The sequence below is a fragment of the Trachymyrmex cornetzi genome, unplaced genomic scaffold, assembly GCF_001594075.2.
Source record: "Trachymyrmex cornetzi isolate Tcor2-1 unplaced genomic scaffold, Tcor1.1 scaffold122, whole genome shotgun sequence".
Classification (NCBI taxonomy): domain Eukaryota; kingdom Metazoa; phylum Arthropoda; class Insecta; order Hymenoptera; family Formicidae; genus Trachymyrmex; species Trachymyrmex cornetzi.
Window position 1 is genome coordinate 3,162,914 of NW_017295784.1, and position 16,888 is coordinate 3,179,801.

A 16,888-nucleotide genomic window follows, 5' to 3' on the forward strand; every position below is an offset into this window, starting at 1 on the left:
TCGGAGGGAGATGGACGTATTTTACGAGTCGCTCCGGGTGTCGTATTAATTGATGGAAATTAGATATCGACGAACGCGAATTACGTAAGATTGCCTAAAACTAAGGAGTATATTAAGGGTTAATAGATTTTGTTGCACGGTTTTTGCTTTATTTCTTATTGTTAAATTCATTACGCATATACACAGCTCATGAATATTTTAGATATTTCATGTATTCTCACATGTACGGTATAAAAATAAGATTCTTATTGTTAGATATTTCTAATTGTGAGTTTCTATCACTTTGAATCGTATAATTCTTTCATTTTTGTGTTACTCCGCATTCTTAATACGGGAAAAGTCACAGATAAATTCTATTTGAATTACATATCTCTAAATGTGCATGCTATTTAGTATTTGTACGTATTATTTAGTCGAAATTGTTTCGTAATTTAAAATAAATTTTGCATTTATCTTCATTTAAAGGATGTATAACATATTATTAATCTTTATTTAATTATTCTTGCCTTTTGTCAGCATATTGTAATATTGATACGAACTATTTAAAATTATAAAATGAACGTCAAATATGTTCCTCGGTGTATCACAATATAATTGATATCACGTTAAACGATTCGCGCCACTAAAACTAGATACATATTAGGAATTGTTTCGTTAATCGGAGAACGTTAAAAATGTAAAGAATATATTATCTTACTTCGTATTATGCGTTAATATTTCGTCAATTAGACGGTTGGCGCGCGGCCTTGGAGGGGGAAGGAGGGATGGCACGGGGTGGCACAGCAGCGCGTCATGTTTACGTTTACCGCGCTGGCAGTCATTTTTTTACCGAGATTCGTAGAAGCAAACGGTTGTCGCGTGCGGCTCTTTTTCACATTACTTTTTAAAATCTTATCGCGAAGAATATAATACAAAACGTTGTACTTAATGAATAATTAATCATATATATTAGTAATCGTATCATATGAATATTCATAAAATGCAATATTTTGTATTATATCTAGCATTTTTTGCGATTATTATATTTCAAAAAGAAATATGAAGAAAAGCGGCACGGCTATTTGTATCACACGAGTCATAAAAAAGCAGCGTTACTTAATATGAATATTCTCATGCAAATAAAGCAATTCCTGCTTTTATAATTAATATAGTTTAATAATTTAATTAATTTTTTATTTTTGTTGCACCTTTCGTTATACGATTCGTTTAAAAATTAAACGTAAATTTGGAAATATTTATCGATAATAAAAGAAACATTTCCCTTTTTTGTTAATCTCTAACTCATTTCATTAACTTTAATCATATCTTACAAACATCATCTACATATAAATAAAAGATTCAATTATCTGCTCTGAATTTATTTTGCATTGATAACGAATTACAGACGTGTGTTTGATATTCGTTTCTAAAAGCTAACCGATTGCATAGTAAATGCATAGTGTAATATAGATAATAGCTATATATTACATTTTTCAGATTATCTTCCCTCTCACGGGTACACCTTGACGTGGTGGGAGGGCTCAGTACCCAGAAGATATTTACACGAAAAGAACGGTTTTTTTCAAGTATCTAAAAATTTTTGAATTTATTTGAATGATTTATCTAGATAAATTTTTAAATATTGAGTAAAATCGTTCTTTTTGTGTAAAAATCCAACGGGGAAGCTAACGTACCCTCGTCGCCGATTTACCTGAAAATGAACGAACCGCAGCCGGTTCGTCGCGTCGCGCGTTTGCTTCGGGAGTGCCGTTCAAGTTATCGGACTCAAGTTATTAGTCCGCGCGCGATTAGTGTATTATTCGCGAGTGTTTTACGCGAGTGTCCTGTGCGAGAGGATGTCAACCCGATTCTGAGAGGAGGAGGAGATCTGGGAGAGGCATCGGGCACCGGTGGAGCAACCTTGCGGTAAATATTATTTTTTACTTATATAAAATTAACCGTCTTTTGCTTGTTTTTAAATCATTTTATTTGGCAATGATTTGAAAATGATTATTTTTAAATTATTGTTGAATAAAATGATTTAAATGATTTTATATTCTCTAAAAGATAATTATATAAAATAATTCTATAAAGTATTTATATATTCTCTAAAGTAATATGTTCTCTAAATAATTATATATATTTTTAAAGATCTTAACAAAAATAAATTTGTATAAAATTTTAAAGTAATTTTTAAGTAACTTTCTTTTACTCAAATTAAATAAAAGGAGAGTTATTCAAAATTTAGATAAAATAATAATACATATTTTTTTAAGTGTAATTATTTTTATATTCTCTAAAGAAGATCTTAGCAAAAATAAATTTATATAAAATTTAAATAATACTTTAAAATTTTATACAAATATATTTTTGCTAGGATCTTCTTTAGAGAATATATATAATTATTTTAGAGAATATACAATATAATTCGATGCTTACAAAAGTTATATTTTCAAAATTGCATGAATATTTTTCAGCAAACTGCATGCGTTATTTATATAGCAATTATTTTTTAAAGTAATGATTATTTCTTTACTTTATTTTAATTTGGATTTTAATTTATTTGTTACAGAATCATCGTAGCGACGTTGCAGATGTAACTCCACTGTTGCGCATCGGGTCGGTGAGTAATGAATCAACATTTTTATTGGGGTAACGGATGTATGATAATTTTATTAATATATTATGTACATACCTGAATACATGTATGCATGGATTTAATAACAGTATACGGACAAATATATGTATAGCATTGCATACATCCGTTTCCTTAAAATTATAACAAGTTAAAACTGATTAGGATAAATTTGAATTAAATGATAACGGCTAACGAGTTAATGTTGGATGTTTGGTGCTAATAATTAAATTTTAATCTTACAATAATTTAAATATAATGCTAAACGTTTCGACCAACATTAGGTCATCCTCAATAACGTAACAATATATAAATAAAAATGATCGCAAAATTACAAAAGTATCTAATAATATACCGAATAATATAAATGTGTTTAAATATAACTTTTAACGATTCCTATAATCAAAATCGTCAATAATCTACTTCTCTCGTCATTCTTCCAATATTCATCTGCATTAGTGATAACACCTCCGTCCAACCAATGTTTCCTTGCAATCGCTTAGTCAAGAATTAGAAAATAATAAATTATATAAAAATTAAGTCACATTGACGCTCTGGTGGATCGATGTTAATTTTTTTTAAAAACCAATTTTTAAATGTAGTTTACAGCCATAGCCATTAAGATATGCCAATCTTACATTTATCACAATCGTACTACAGTTCTTATAACCAAAAAATATATTGATGGGCGACTTTTGGTCGTGGCAACGGTAGCCGTTTCCGTGTGTATACATCATATACTTTAATAAATTTTCCATTCGCTATCTCTATATAATATATTTTAAAATAGTTTTAAGTAATTAACTCTTTGTGGACCGACTCCGTTTGGAGACACTCTTTTATTTCATTGCTTGCTGAATTTTTATGAAATTTGGCCTGTAGGATAATTTGATAACGCTTTATTCCATTTGAGGAAAACATTAAAAAATTTTAAATAATAGATTTAGTATGACGAACGGAATTTCAAAAAAGTAATTTGGTTATCATAGAATTCGGTCTTAGAAAGTTTTTAATTCCGAAATAACATCAAGTTTCTAATTTCGTTTTGAATAGGTACTGATTTCCAAACTCTGATTTTAAACATTGTGACACTAGAGACACTTTTATGGAGATTACTATCTTTTTAAAAATTTGATATTTTTAGGCTATATTTAAACTCAGAAATACTAAGAATTTTCTAAAATCAAGTTGCACAATAATCAGATTACTTTTTAGAAATTTAAATTTTAGAATTCTGAGACCAGAATCGAATTCAGTGTCCTCTTTAGAAAGTAAAATCTTCATTAAGTTACTTTATTAGGAGGCTCCGATCCTCAAAGAGTAAAATTAGTTGATTTCATAAAGTCGTTATTTGTCATGACAAATTTGAACAAGAATGGGATAATAATTGCATTTTACACTGCACTATAAAAAGAATTACATGTAAAATTACAACACTTATAATGGATAATTTTAGGACCCGTTAGGGATGCCGCCAGACGAGACAAGACGAGATTTTAGGAAATATCGTCTTGTCTTGAAAAAATCTTGAAATGTACATTCTTGTCTTGATCTCGAACTCGAAAATCTTGTCTTGTCCCGAAATTCTCGACAATTTAAATAATGCGTTGTCTACAATACACGATAAGTAAGAAGTAAGAGTAAGAAATTGACCAATTACAATCGATTATTTTTCTCAGATTGATTGTAATTGGCCAATTTTTTACTCTTTTTACTCCGTGTATTGTAGACGACGTTTAAATATTTGCGCAACGTCCGTTTCATCGGAAAAGTTATTCTCTAGCAGGATTAATTATAACAAAACATAGAAATAGATTATGCGAGGAATCAGCGAGATCCCTATTTTGTTTAAATTCATGGGCTGCATGTTCAATATCTAAAATCTTATTTGGCGAATGATAATTATAATTGGTGCGATAAAGTGTTTGGATAATAAAAAAATGTGATTCGTGTGTTATTTGATTTAATTATAATTATATTAGATATAGTTTAATGTGATCTAGGCTTAGCAATATTGCACACATTTGGTATTATTAATCATGTTTATATTATTTATTTAGGAAAACAATTACAGTAATTCCGGTATATAGATCATTTTATGTTGTGGCATATGATTGCGCTATTACATTGACAAATCGATTTAACTGACAGTATTTTTATTTTACTCATTCCTATTTTTTCTGACTTTTACGACATAAATCCTATATAATTTCTATAATTTTTCGAGACTCGAGATTTTCAAGAATCTCGAATCTAAAATCTCGTCTTCTCTTTAAACTCTTCGCGCAAATCTTGTCTCGATCTCGTCTTGAAATTCGGGACGAGACAAGACAAGGTTTTCGAAATCTCGAATCTTGTGGCATCCCTAGAACCCATTATTAAAGGTGTATCTTTATATATTAGGTGTTAAACTTAATTCCTGCCGTTTTTCGACTTCAAAATTGATTTGTTTCGGAGGGAAATACCTTAATCAAAGTATTATTAATAAAGTATTATTAATTAGTAATAAAGTAGAAAATGGAGGAAATTACTTTGATGAAATTATGATAGATTTGCGGAAATATGAACTTTTGTAATAGTTGAAATAAGTTATTGCTATTTGCGCAAGTAATTATTAATATAGAGTAATTATTATTTGCGTATTTTTCTGTGTGTGTGTGAGGGAAAATTATCCCTTTCGGATCTTGCATCATTCATCTGAGTTTTTCATCTCCGCATGCTTTGAGATGAGATTCAGCAACGAATCATTCGAATCGTAAAAAATACGTATATGGGCTTTGAATTTTTTTTGTCGGATAATAATCGATTTAATAAATTTTAGTTTATTTTTAAATTAAAGTTTTGTTCTTTGTATAGTAATGTTTATATTAAGTAATTTATTCTAGTTTCATACTATTCGAGACTTTTAAAATTAAAACGTTGTTGACTCAAAGATTTTTTAAAATTTATTTTTAATCGAATATTTATATTTTTAATTTCGAATAAACGCGACATTTATTCATATATATAATGAAAGTATTAGTATTATTATTGATAATTGCTCATATTAATATTTAGTCAATTATTCATTAATATGATGGCTCCTTCGCGACGTGTTCGTGTTTCGCGCATCGTACAAAAGCGTAAATAATCACTTATTGCCGGCGATATTAGTCGGCAGCAGTCGGCAGCAAAAACGAGTATTTCTTCTTGTTGTCAATTTCTGGTATATGAAGCCAGAATATTGGCCAGGAGCAATAAAAGGTGGTCAGAGATCTTTTCTGTCCACCTTTTATTGCTCCTGGCCAATATTCTGGCTTCATATACCAGAAATTGACAACAAGAAGAAATACTCGTTTTTGCTGCCGACTGCTGCCGACTAATATTAATATTAGTCAGAGAAGATCTCTGACTAATATTAATATTAGTCAGAGAAGATCTCTGACCAGATCCTCAATCTGGTCAGAAAAGAAACAAGAGGATCTACACAAAGTAGGTTGATCTGTAACATCAATCTAAATTTTTGAAAGGTATATAAAAATAAATTGAATATTCGGGAGGGCATGCAGCTTGCTCGCAAATTGCGAGTTCTTATATTGTTTATTTAAATATAAAAATGACCAACAAACAACAGAGCTACTGAGAGCCAGTGCGGATAATCAAGCGCAAAGTTTTGAAGATTTTTTTAATCTACAAAATTTATACGTTTGACTATCCGCTCTAACTCTCGTTAGCCCTGTTATTTGTTAATTTTATTGTATTTTAAAAATTGAATTAATTATTATCTGTTTTAATTATTATCACTTATTTGTTGCTTTTATTTATTTAATATGGTCGCAATTATTCCGCTGAATTTATCAGTACGCGGTAGGACATGGTTGGTCATTACCCAGTAAACAAGAAACGTTCCAAAACATTTCAGTAACGTTGCAGCAACGTTGTGACGTTACTGACACGTTTCAAAATGTTACTGAAATGTTTTTTGTTTAGTGGGTAGCTGCTGCGTTCAGCAAAGAAAGTTTTACAACTGTTATAAAATTATTGAATATGATTACTAATCATTGATTAGTTTATATATTTATATCCATAAGGAACCTAAAGCAAGAATCAATCATATTGAAGAATACAAAAGATTTTATAACATTTTGCAAAACTGCTTTCTCTGCTGAACGCAGTCTTTAACGTATTATATTCGCGGTGTTATTTCATATTTATGAAATAATGTAGGTATAGGAATAAGGGTTTCAAAATAAATTGTCGGCAAAAATGAGTAGACAAACGATACTATAATAGGTAATTGATTCGTAGGCAAAGCAGCCATCTTCATCAGAAACACCGCAAAAAATGGGTATTGTTGTGTAGTTTCCATTCATTTCTTCAGAGGCCAGTAGTGTGGCATTTTACTGTTACAGGAAAAAGGTTCTCATGTCTTCTCTCAGGTTTTTCTCTGATACAAGATACTTGAAAATAAATATGTTAAACAAGGACTCTCTCTCTTTAACTATGAAGTGTTGATGTCATCTTTATTTGAAATCTTGAGAAATCTTGATCCAATATTTTTCAAGATTTGAAATAAAGATGACACCAACACTTCGTATGGATTAACAAATTTATTTATAAAATTTTATTGCGCACCTCCGCGCTCGCGCTGACTCTCTATTAACTAAGAACTTGATTCAGGAAGTCAGCGTTGTGTATCTTGAAATGAGGTGAAAATTACAAAAGTAAGCAAAATATACTTAAAAATTATAAATATTAAAATTGTAAACATTTTAGTAAACACGGAAGAAATCCATGTTAATGAATTTGCTCCCTTTTGTAATTTTCACTTCATTTTAAGATACATAATCAACCCCCAGAATTATGAGAAAAAATGATTAAATAATTAAATGAAACATTAAAAAACACATACAAATAACATAATATGGATTAATAATCAAAAAACTATAATTTCTATCTCCAATTTAGATGCGCAAATTCAATTCTCGAAAGTATTCGATTTCAGGTACGCGGAAACAAATTCTAGCTGCGAAAAAGATTTCTATCATAAAATTTGAAATACATATAAAAAATCGTTAACTGATAAATGTACTTGATAATTCGTGTTTGTTTGCACATGTTCACAATGTTCATGATGTTCAAATCATATAAAATATAAAATATATAAGTAATACTTGTAACAATTTATATATTACATATTTATCCATATATTTATTTTATTTGCTGAAATGAAAAATATAGATAAATTGTGCAAAATGTACGTAGTTTTATATAATGAATATTTAATAATTTTTTTGTCAAACATATAAGTTTTAGAAATCTCATTTGTATTTCAAAAAATTTTCAATTTTTTAATTTATTAAAAGAAAGTTTTCTTCTTTTGTATATAAATATATAATAATTTATGATGTTACATTTTGGATAAAATTTTGTAATTGATAATTATAAATTAATTAATTATACCATTTATATTATAACAATTTTAAACAGCAAAATATTATAAATATTGCAAAGTGTATACTGTAAGAAAAAAATATTTAACTTTTTTATTAATAATAAATCAAATAATCATAGAGTTCAAAACAGACTAAATGATTACAAATAAGTATTACATCAAAATATTATATCTTTATTAATCATATATAAATGTGGTATATAATATGTACACATATATATAGACTCATGTAAATTATACATTTTTTTTAAAGCTAGGTACATAGATGTTTTGTGCAGTAAAATTCGAAACATTCTCCCCTGATTTCGCTTAAATGTCCGATCTTTATATATTGGCAACTAAGCCCTTGTAAAGTCCTGCAGCAAGATAGTTTCATACTGCGATAGGTACAAATGTAAAAGTCAAAATGCGGTCAGAAGAGCGAAACGAATCGAAAATATATTGTTGGTCGATTATTTAATCACTATATTCATTTTTCTTCAAGGCACATTTGAAATATAATCAGTACATTCTTTTGCAACTATGGAGAAACCTATTAACGTTACATTCTTCTTACCATTTTACAAAGAGTTCACCAAGTTACATCGTTAATAAAATTAGAGTTTTATATACATATATATAGAAAGAGGAAAAAATATAGTTTTATATATTACAGAGAGAAAAAGAGAATATGAGAAAAAGAAAAAAAAGGGAAAAAAAAGAACCATTAGAAAAATATAAAATATTAAAAACTCCTTTTTAGCCGAAATCACAGACAAGTCTCTTACTTTCTCAAACAGAGCACAAAGTCGCATTCTCTGGTCTTAACGCTAAATATACATATATGTATATATAATAAGATATATATATATATATAGCTGATATAAATATTATAAATATACATTCACATATTCAGGTAGTCTTATGACTCTATTACATGCATACACGAATACACGCAATTTCAATACATAGAGATAATTATCTAACATGCACTCGTGTATATACCTGAAAATCTATAAACATTTATTAAACTTACACGTGTAAGCGCGTGTATATTATCGTGTATGCATGTATAACATGTAAATAGTGGTCGCATATATATCCATATTTTGATTATACCCTTTTTGATCAAGTCATATCGTAAAGGATATTTTACATCTCGTATCCATATATAATACTGCACCTATACCTATGTACATCGAATGCTGGTAGAATATAATAAAAAGTAAATTAAAATATATTTTCGCTCCTATACATTATCGGAAATGAAACGAAAGTAAGTTCTTCTCGAGTGTTACACTTTGCGCCTAATGGAATCACTGCAATCATGCTAATTTGCGTATGCGACTTTGTATAAAAAAAGCAATGAGTTAAGAAAATAAGATACATATAAATTTTCTGTAAAAAAATAGGATAATGTACAAATCCTTGCATGTTTTTACATCTCGTTCTATTCATTTAATTCAATCCATCTTCGTATAGTCATAAGCGTCACAGCTTCGCATTATTTAATCAGATTTATTATTGTGGCATTAATATGATTCATAGAATTCGCACGAAGATTTTAACGAGAACTAGATCAGAGAAGGCATAGATAATTAAGAATATTATCTTAATTATCAAACTTAATAACAAATCATAAAATATTTACTATTAAAATGATTAATTATACTAGTTAACTTAACTGTATTATATACATACAACTAGGAGAAAGATAAATAAAGTAAATATCTTTTCCAAACCGTAATTAAAAAATGACTTTTCACATAATAAACTGTAAAAAAGGACATCCATTACCTTCCTTTTTGATAAAACTATTTTTTCAAATAAAAAGAACATGACCCTCATATACTGAATAATGGAATAATCTATAGTCAATAGCAGTCATAATATTAATATTTGTAATAGTAAAGATTAACAATAAAGATTAACAATAATCATTATGTTATCGATACCATAACAGTATCGTTTATAACAGCACTTGAAAAAGTTGTGTTTTAGTAGTCCTGATAATAAGAAATCGCATCGAGAAAACTTAATAAAGTTTTGGTTGTTATAGTGTGACCTTAAGCGTTATTTTTGGTAAGTTTTGTTCTATTGGCGGCAACTGTTGCAAGACACGCTAGAGCTTCCAGATCTGGAGATGCGCACCAAGCTGCCAATACGCAAAACGTTAATTAAAGCTTAAATCGTACAAATTGACATAATAATAAATAAAGCATTAAAAATGTTCTAATTATATATATATTTTTTAATATAGAATTTTTTAACGATAAAATTTAAAAACAATTATATAAATTATATATAAAATTAAGTTATAATAAAACTTTTATTTGCAGTATATTATAATTTTACAGAATAAGAAAAATACTTTGCACACTTTCTTCGACTGTAATAAAATTACCACATCAGTATAAATAAATAAATATAAATAAAAGAATATATTAATATATATGATATGTTTAATTAGCTTATTAAAAAAACTTGTAACTTACATTTATTTTGCTCTTGATCCTCAGAGTGTTTGGTGGAGTTGATTGCCGCAGCATTTCGCGTAATGCTTTGCTTTCGTGCTTTCCGTTTCTGGCTTCCAACAAGATGGGCTTTCTCTGATTCCTCATGACTCTCTTTTATTGTACTAAATCTTTGAGTCTGACTATTTGTCTGACCATCAGAAGACGAATTATTTTGATGTTTTTTATTTGTTGAAGGATTAAATTTTTGCAAAATTTTCTTTTTTTTCGTACGTTGCTGTTTTTTCTTTTCTTGAAACTCCTCTAAACTCAAAGACGGTAATGCTTCGATTTTCTTTTCCAAATTAAAGTCTCTACATAAATATTTACAATACAGTATAAATTATAATATATTTATAATAATGCAGTATTATTTATACTATATTAGACATAGGCTATGTTCTGGGAGCGCACTTTCAGCGTTATCAGCGCATTCTAGTCTTATTTTGTGTCTAATGAATGATAAAGATAGAATGACGTATTAACATTGAAAACACGCTTCTAAAACGTAGTCACATCTCTAATTAAAAATACAAATAAGATAAAAGATACATGTATATTATTTATCTGAGAATAATTCCAAAAAACATACTCTGCTCGAAATCTTTTACGTGCAGTCCAAGGTCCATAATCTACTTGATCTTCGGCTCCTTCAGTTTCCGTATCCTCAGGTTTAGAAGCTTCCATTTTTCCTTCAGCACTAAACCATATTTTCGAATTATTTCTACATATAAAAGATTAATACATGTTCTAAAAAATCAGAAATAGGAATACATATGTTACCTCTCTACAAGATGTTCTAAATCTCCACGAGAACTGTTTCCTCCTTCACTGCTTAAGGAATCTGTTTTTTCACTAACATTTGAAGAAATAGAGTTTCTTCTTTCATTTGGACGTTCATCATGACTAGAACAATAAAAAATAAATACTTTTTCACATTATAGATAACAATTATAGACGACAAAATTAGATATTTCACAGTATTCCAAGATAAAAGTTTTAATCACCTACCCATGACTTCCAGCTGTTCGTCTTCGTTTATTCTGTTGACCTGAAGGACCGATGTTTTGCTCAGCAAGGAATTTCTGATAACGTAAACCTTTACACGTCCTTTCACTACGAAAATTTTCTTCTGGTTGTGTATGCGTTGTCACAAAAGAATTTATTGTATGTTTCTCATCTTCTATGATCTAAAATAAATTTTTAATTGATTACATATATTACATAGGCGCCAACAATATTATAATAATAAATAATATGTATTATGTAATGTTCCATAAATTTATGTTTTCATAAGCAGATCGATTCTTACCGTTTCGTGTTGTTCGTTATTGTTTGACTCAGTTCTTTTTCTTTTCTTTTCGCCAAATAGATCTGTCTTACAGTCTCTTTTTTGATCATCTTGGAAAGGCGATTCTGTATACCTCTTTTTGGGTGGTTTCGGTGGAACAGGATCATTTTCTACAATACCATTAACGGTCTCCTCAGACGTCTCTGACTTTTGAGGCGTGAAGAGAGAACTAAGTCCTCCAAGCTGCGATTCATCTGCTAATTTTCCTGGTTGAATTGATTGTCCGTCTCGTCTGTCTGACTTTGTACAATCGGAAGACTCATATTCAGATTTGACACTATCCGTAGATTGCACACCGCTATTTAACTCCTGCTTTTTGTTGGTAGGCCTAGTATTTAAAGTACGTAGCGGAGGTGCTGGTAATTTGTACCACTTAAAGTCAGGATTTGCATTTAGAAAAGCATCCTTGTACTGAAAAAAAATTATGATACGTGGTATCTATATCCTGATACAGATCTAATAATAGTTGAACAAATTAATTTTATTTTTGACACTACAAATTTACATTATTTTACAAATTGACCAACTCATTAATTTTTCATTTGATTATCCTTACTTCCTGTGCAAGATTTGTGTAGGAACGCTTCTGATCGGGATGAAGGGTTGCCCACCATTCACCCAAGACCCTAGTAACTGCCCTATTTTCCAAGTGTGGAAAGCCAGATCTCACTGAGCCACGATGCCTCTTACAAAAAATTAGAAATGCATTCATGGGACGTCTTGCATGATGGGCTGGCTCCCTGGCTTCACGTGATTCCTATTCATTTACAATAAATTATGTCATTATAATATAATAGCCAAATATATAAAGCATAATAACTAAGTAATAGTCCCCCCAATTCATAAGAATATATAATAAATTGGTATGATTTTTTATTTAAATAGATGTATCCTGAGGGTTGATTCTGTATATATTTGAAACCAGGTAAAAATTTAAAAAGTGAACAAATTTACTAGGTGTTGATCAATGAAATTATGAATATTGTAATACATTCGCTCACTTTGTAATTTTCACCTCGTTTTAAAATACAAAATCGATTCCCAGTTTATGTCTGAATAAACGTTGTAATGAATGTAGGAATATTATGAGGAATATTTAACTATTTTAATTTTAATAATTTGCGCATATATTCCACAATAGTTTTTTAAATAAAATTTATTCTTTTATATAATTTATATATTTTATTCAAAAAAAAAGAAAGAAAAAAGGAAGAGAAAGAATAGATCACTGAAAAAAATTAATATTGCTTATTTTTAGTAACAATTATTAAAACAAAACATTAGTTTTCATACAATCTCGATTCATCGTTATTCATTTCTAGTTACAATAAAATATTTATGTTATATATAACATATTCTAAATCTGTATTGACCCCAGTGTGACTTCCAATATTCTTAATATATTATTTGCACGATTAAACCAGGATATTCTAGGCAACACGTTTGACAAGTCCAGACAAACAACAAAAATACGCCGTTCCCACTCCCTGCATTAGGAAATATCTACGATGTGTATCATCAAGTTTTGCATCATAGCCATAAGTAGCCATGTTGCTGTGTTGGTGAAGCCTTAAAGTGACACAGCCTTAAAGTGACACAGCTTGTCAGTATATCTCTAGTCGCATTTCCGCTCGCTTAAACTTTTGCGCCCGACATTGATCCACATCTATCTAACCAATTTAGCCGACCGACTCGTGCGAGAGGGAAAAAAAATAACGAAAGGAAAGGCGATCGGAAATCCATAGAATTAGATTCGATCTCTCGTAATCGGCCGAAAATAAACGAGAAAGTACGCTGCGCGAAGCGTAGAAAACGCAGAAAAAGCCAAGTTCTGTGTGCACATAAAATAGATTATGCGTGCACAATTGCAACATATGTCTCAACAGTGCGGGAGAGCGACGGCCGTGTGAATGGAAGTACGAAAGAGCGGACGGGCGATCCTCGGCGGTCGGCCTGCCCAGTTTATCGTCCGCAATCGGAAGCGATGGCCGATCGCGAGTCTCCTTCTCTCGTGCAAATCATGCCGTGCGCCGTCGCGCTTATCCACGATGACACATGACGTTTCGTGACAGGGAACACTACGAAGCGTTCCGTACGCCGATGATGTAGCGTACGGTAATTAACGCCCGGCTCAAAACACACGGCGATCGATTCCGGCTCGCGGCCGCAAACAAGTTGGGAAGAGGCATATTATCGACGGGATTCAAGGCGAGGTTCCCGACGATCAAACGGGACTTCCGCAGGACGAGAAAGGAGATTCTTAACGGACGGAAAGTGAATCGCAGGCACTCGCTGCGAGATTTCTTAACGCAGCAAGGCCGTCTCTCTTTCTCTTTTTCTCTTTTGTCTCAATATTGATCGTCGATCTCGCAACGTTCTCGCCGAAGAGAACAGTCGCATATGTTGTATACAAGTACTCGCGTGAAACAAAATCGCGACGCGACCGTTTTTCCTGAAGAAAAAAAGCTCGTCTCTTTCTCGTGCCAGATTTCTCGCAGGAGAGTCCACGAGGAATTCCCGCGGGGCGAAAAGGCGGAAAGAAAAAAGGAGAGAGACGGACGGAACTCGTTCGACGGGAATTCGTGCAGCGCTCGAGTTGTCATACGTTCAATGCAGCTCGAACACGGGCTCTATTGTAACTGTTAACGCTGCGCTTCGATTGCACCGTCAGCGGCGTCAGCAAAGGTTCGCAAAAATCGCAAGGGTAATCCCCCTGTTACGCGCGGATAAGAAAACATAAGAACGCGCAGCGCGACGACTCTCGTTCGTCTCGTCTCTTTCGACTTATCGGACAGCAAACGCGGGGCGCACTCACGTCACCGTCGTGATCCTCGTCGAACATCTTGGGACGCGGTCGCGAACGTCGCACCATTCGTGTTCGCACACTGACAGCTGCTCGGCTGACCGATGTAAATACAGCGACCGACTGCGCGATCTTTGAATGAAGACGTGCGATTATTCGGGAATGCGGCGCGCGCGGGGGACGCTTATCCGCGCCCCACGTTATCCCGGGGATCGTCGCGCCGTTCCTCGTCGACGTGATGAATCACGGCAACGTCGTTTCCGTCCTCGTCCTCGGTTCTCCGTCTCACGTCCGTCTCACGTCCGTTCCCGTCGATATCGCGCAATACGACGACGTTCCGTCGTCACTACAAGTACAGTCTCGAAAAGAAAAGAGAAGCGGATCGAAATCCGTGACTTTTGACACAAAAGCGACGCGCCGCGCACGCACGTTTTATCCCGTGGGATCGAGGGTGCGCGAGCCGCACGATACCCGGCCGTGTCGTTTCCGCCGGTGGAAAAAAATCCGTGGTCATCCCCGAGCGGCGCTCGCTCACCTTACGCTGTTGCTCGTTGGCAGCCATTGCTGATTTTCACTTGACAATTCACTCAGCGGCGCATGGTACAGGCACGGCGAGACACAGATAAAGGCCCGTTCAACACTGGCGTTCCCGACTTGTTTCGAGCCGTTCCAACTTCAAGCCGCTCAACTCGCTCGCACGCCTTCCTCCTCCGCTCGCCTCAGCTCGTCTCTTCCGTCCTCCTCGTGCCTTGCGCGAACGCTTGCCCCTCCACCTCCCGTCTCGCTTCCACCGACGCGCGCGCTTGACACACCGACACACGGGCCGCATTCGGCCCACGTGAGAGAAAATTCTCGTAGAATACAGCTTGACGTCCATTCGCTCACTCTCCGTCCTCTCTCTCTTTCTCCCCCCCCCCTCTCTCTCTCTCCTCTCTCTCTTCGCTCCGCGCTCGCGTTGCCATCGAGCTTCTCTTCCCACAACGTCCGGAAGACGGAAACTAATAAGAGCTCGCTTAAATGAAAGAGTCACTTCACGCAATGCAGATAGAATTACGAAGCCCCGGAGATTTTGTCTGACGGGCTCTTCAATGAAACATTGCATGATCGCTGATGTCCAAGGCCGCATCTCGTCACAAGTTCACGCGTTCTCGTCTTCCTCCACCCAAAGTTCAAAGGCGAGCGATTTCGGGGATTCAAATTGGCGTTTTCAGTGTAAAGTTTACGAGCATCGTCATGATGGTCACGATCTTTCGAATTACCGCGCCACAGGTTGGCGCGCGCATGCGCGGTCGCGTTCCCGGGAAAGTCCCTACGTGCACGTGCGCGCGCGCGCACACCGTAACAGCTGATCGCTGTGTGCAGCGTCGACGCAACAGCTGTCGTTCGAATGATTGTCAAATTTAGAGCCGCCGGCACCGCCATCGCTGCTGCTCGCCCAGCTTGCTTGGTAAATTTAGTCGAGCGAGGGGCGGGGAGGGCATCAGAGAACGATGGATGAATCATTTTTTCTGATATTTTCTAGAGAAAAGTAGAAGTAGTACAAGGAATGTACAATAACATATATAGCATATATATAATAGGCATTTATCTATTTCTCCATCTTTATATCGCCTTTTCTTTGTCTCTCCCCTCCCCTCGTAATATCTGTTATCTACTGCGTTCTAGACGAAAACATAACTGGGAATAGATACTCTGGGAAAATTAGCTTTGCGGACAAAAGATTAGACTTAAGATTAGACGAGCTTTAATTACGTTGACATGGAAGGCATTAATAATAAATCGATATTCTTGCATGACGAAAGAAATGTGTATATATATTTAAAATATACGTCACGGTCACGCATTATACGTGTCTCTTTAACGTCTCATCAGTCAGAATAAAGAGCAAGGTTCGAAATTAATGGAAGGCCATCGCCGTAAAACAGTAGCTGTTGGGTGTAACATTTAAAAATATTAAGTTAAAAATATACCGTTCACAAAAAAACAATATTTTTAACGCAAGTCGACGATGATAATGACGATAGCAATGAGATAATTTGTCATGCAATTTGTTTTTTTTTTTTCTTTAAACTCAACTATATTTTCTTAAAGTTTCGCATTAAGAAAGAATGAGATGTGTTTGACACATATTTTTCTGAGGTATCTAAAAATTTAATTAAATATAAATCTGAGAATAATTTTGTTGGATCATCAA

General features: G+C 33.2%; 1 protein-coding gene across 1 annotated transcript; it reads right to left on the minus strand.

Annotated features, from left to right (window-relative positions):
- Nucleotides 1-9,997: 9,997 nt before the first annotated feature.
- Nucleotides 9,998-15,517, minus strand: bbx (bobby sox). The gene is made up of 8 exons (XM_018519155.1): nucleotides 15,230-15,517; nucleotides 12,448-12,648; nucleotides 11,853-12,302; nucleotides 11,552-11,730; nucleotides 11,324-11,446; nucleotides 11,133-11,240; nucleotides 10,523-10,854; nucleotides 9,998-10,182 (listed from the first exon to the last, which is right to left on the minus strand). Exons 1-8 carry the CDS (start codon nucleotides 15,254-15,256, stop codon nucleotides 10,094-10,096), a joined length of 1,509 nt encoding a protein of 502 aa, XP_018374657.1. The 5' UTR covers nucleotides 15,257-15,517; the 3' UTR covers nucleotides 9,998-10,093.
- Between the last annotated feature and the right edge of the window lie 1,371 nt (nucleotides 15,518-16,888).

What these genes read in the sequence shown, in the direction of transcription:
- bbx (XM_018519155.1), bottom strand. Translation starts at nt 15,256, where the DNA reads ATGGCTGCCAACGAGCAACAGCGTAAG. An exon ending in CGAACAGCTGGAAGTCATGG is followed by an intron (nt 11,447 to 11,551) that starts GTAGGTGATTAA and finishes TTATTGTTCTAG; the next exon opens with TCATGATGAACGTCCAAATG. An exon ending in TTAGAACATCTTGTAGAGAG is followed by an intron (nt 11,241 to 11,323) that starts GTAACATATGTA and finishes AATATGGTTTAG; the next exon opens with TGCTGAAGGAAAAATGGAAG.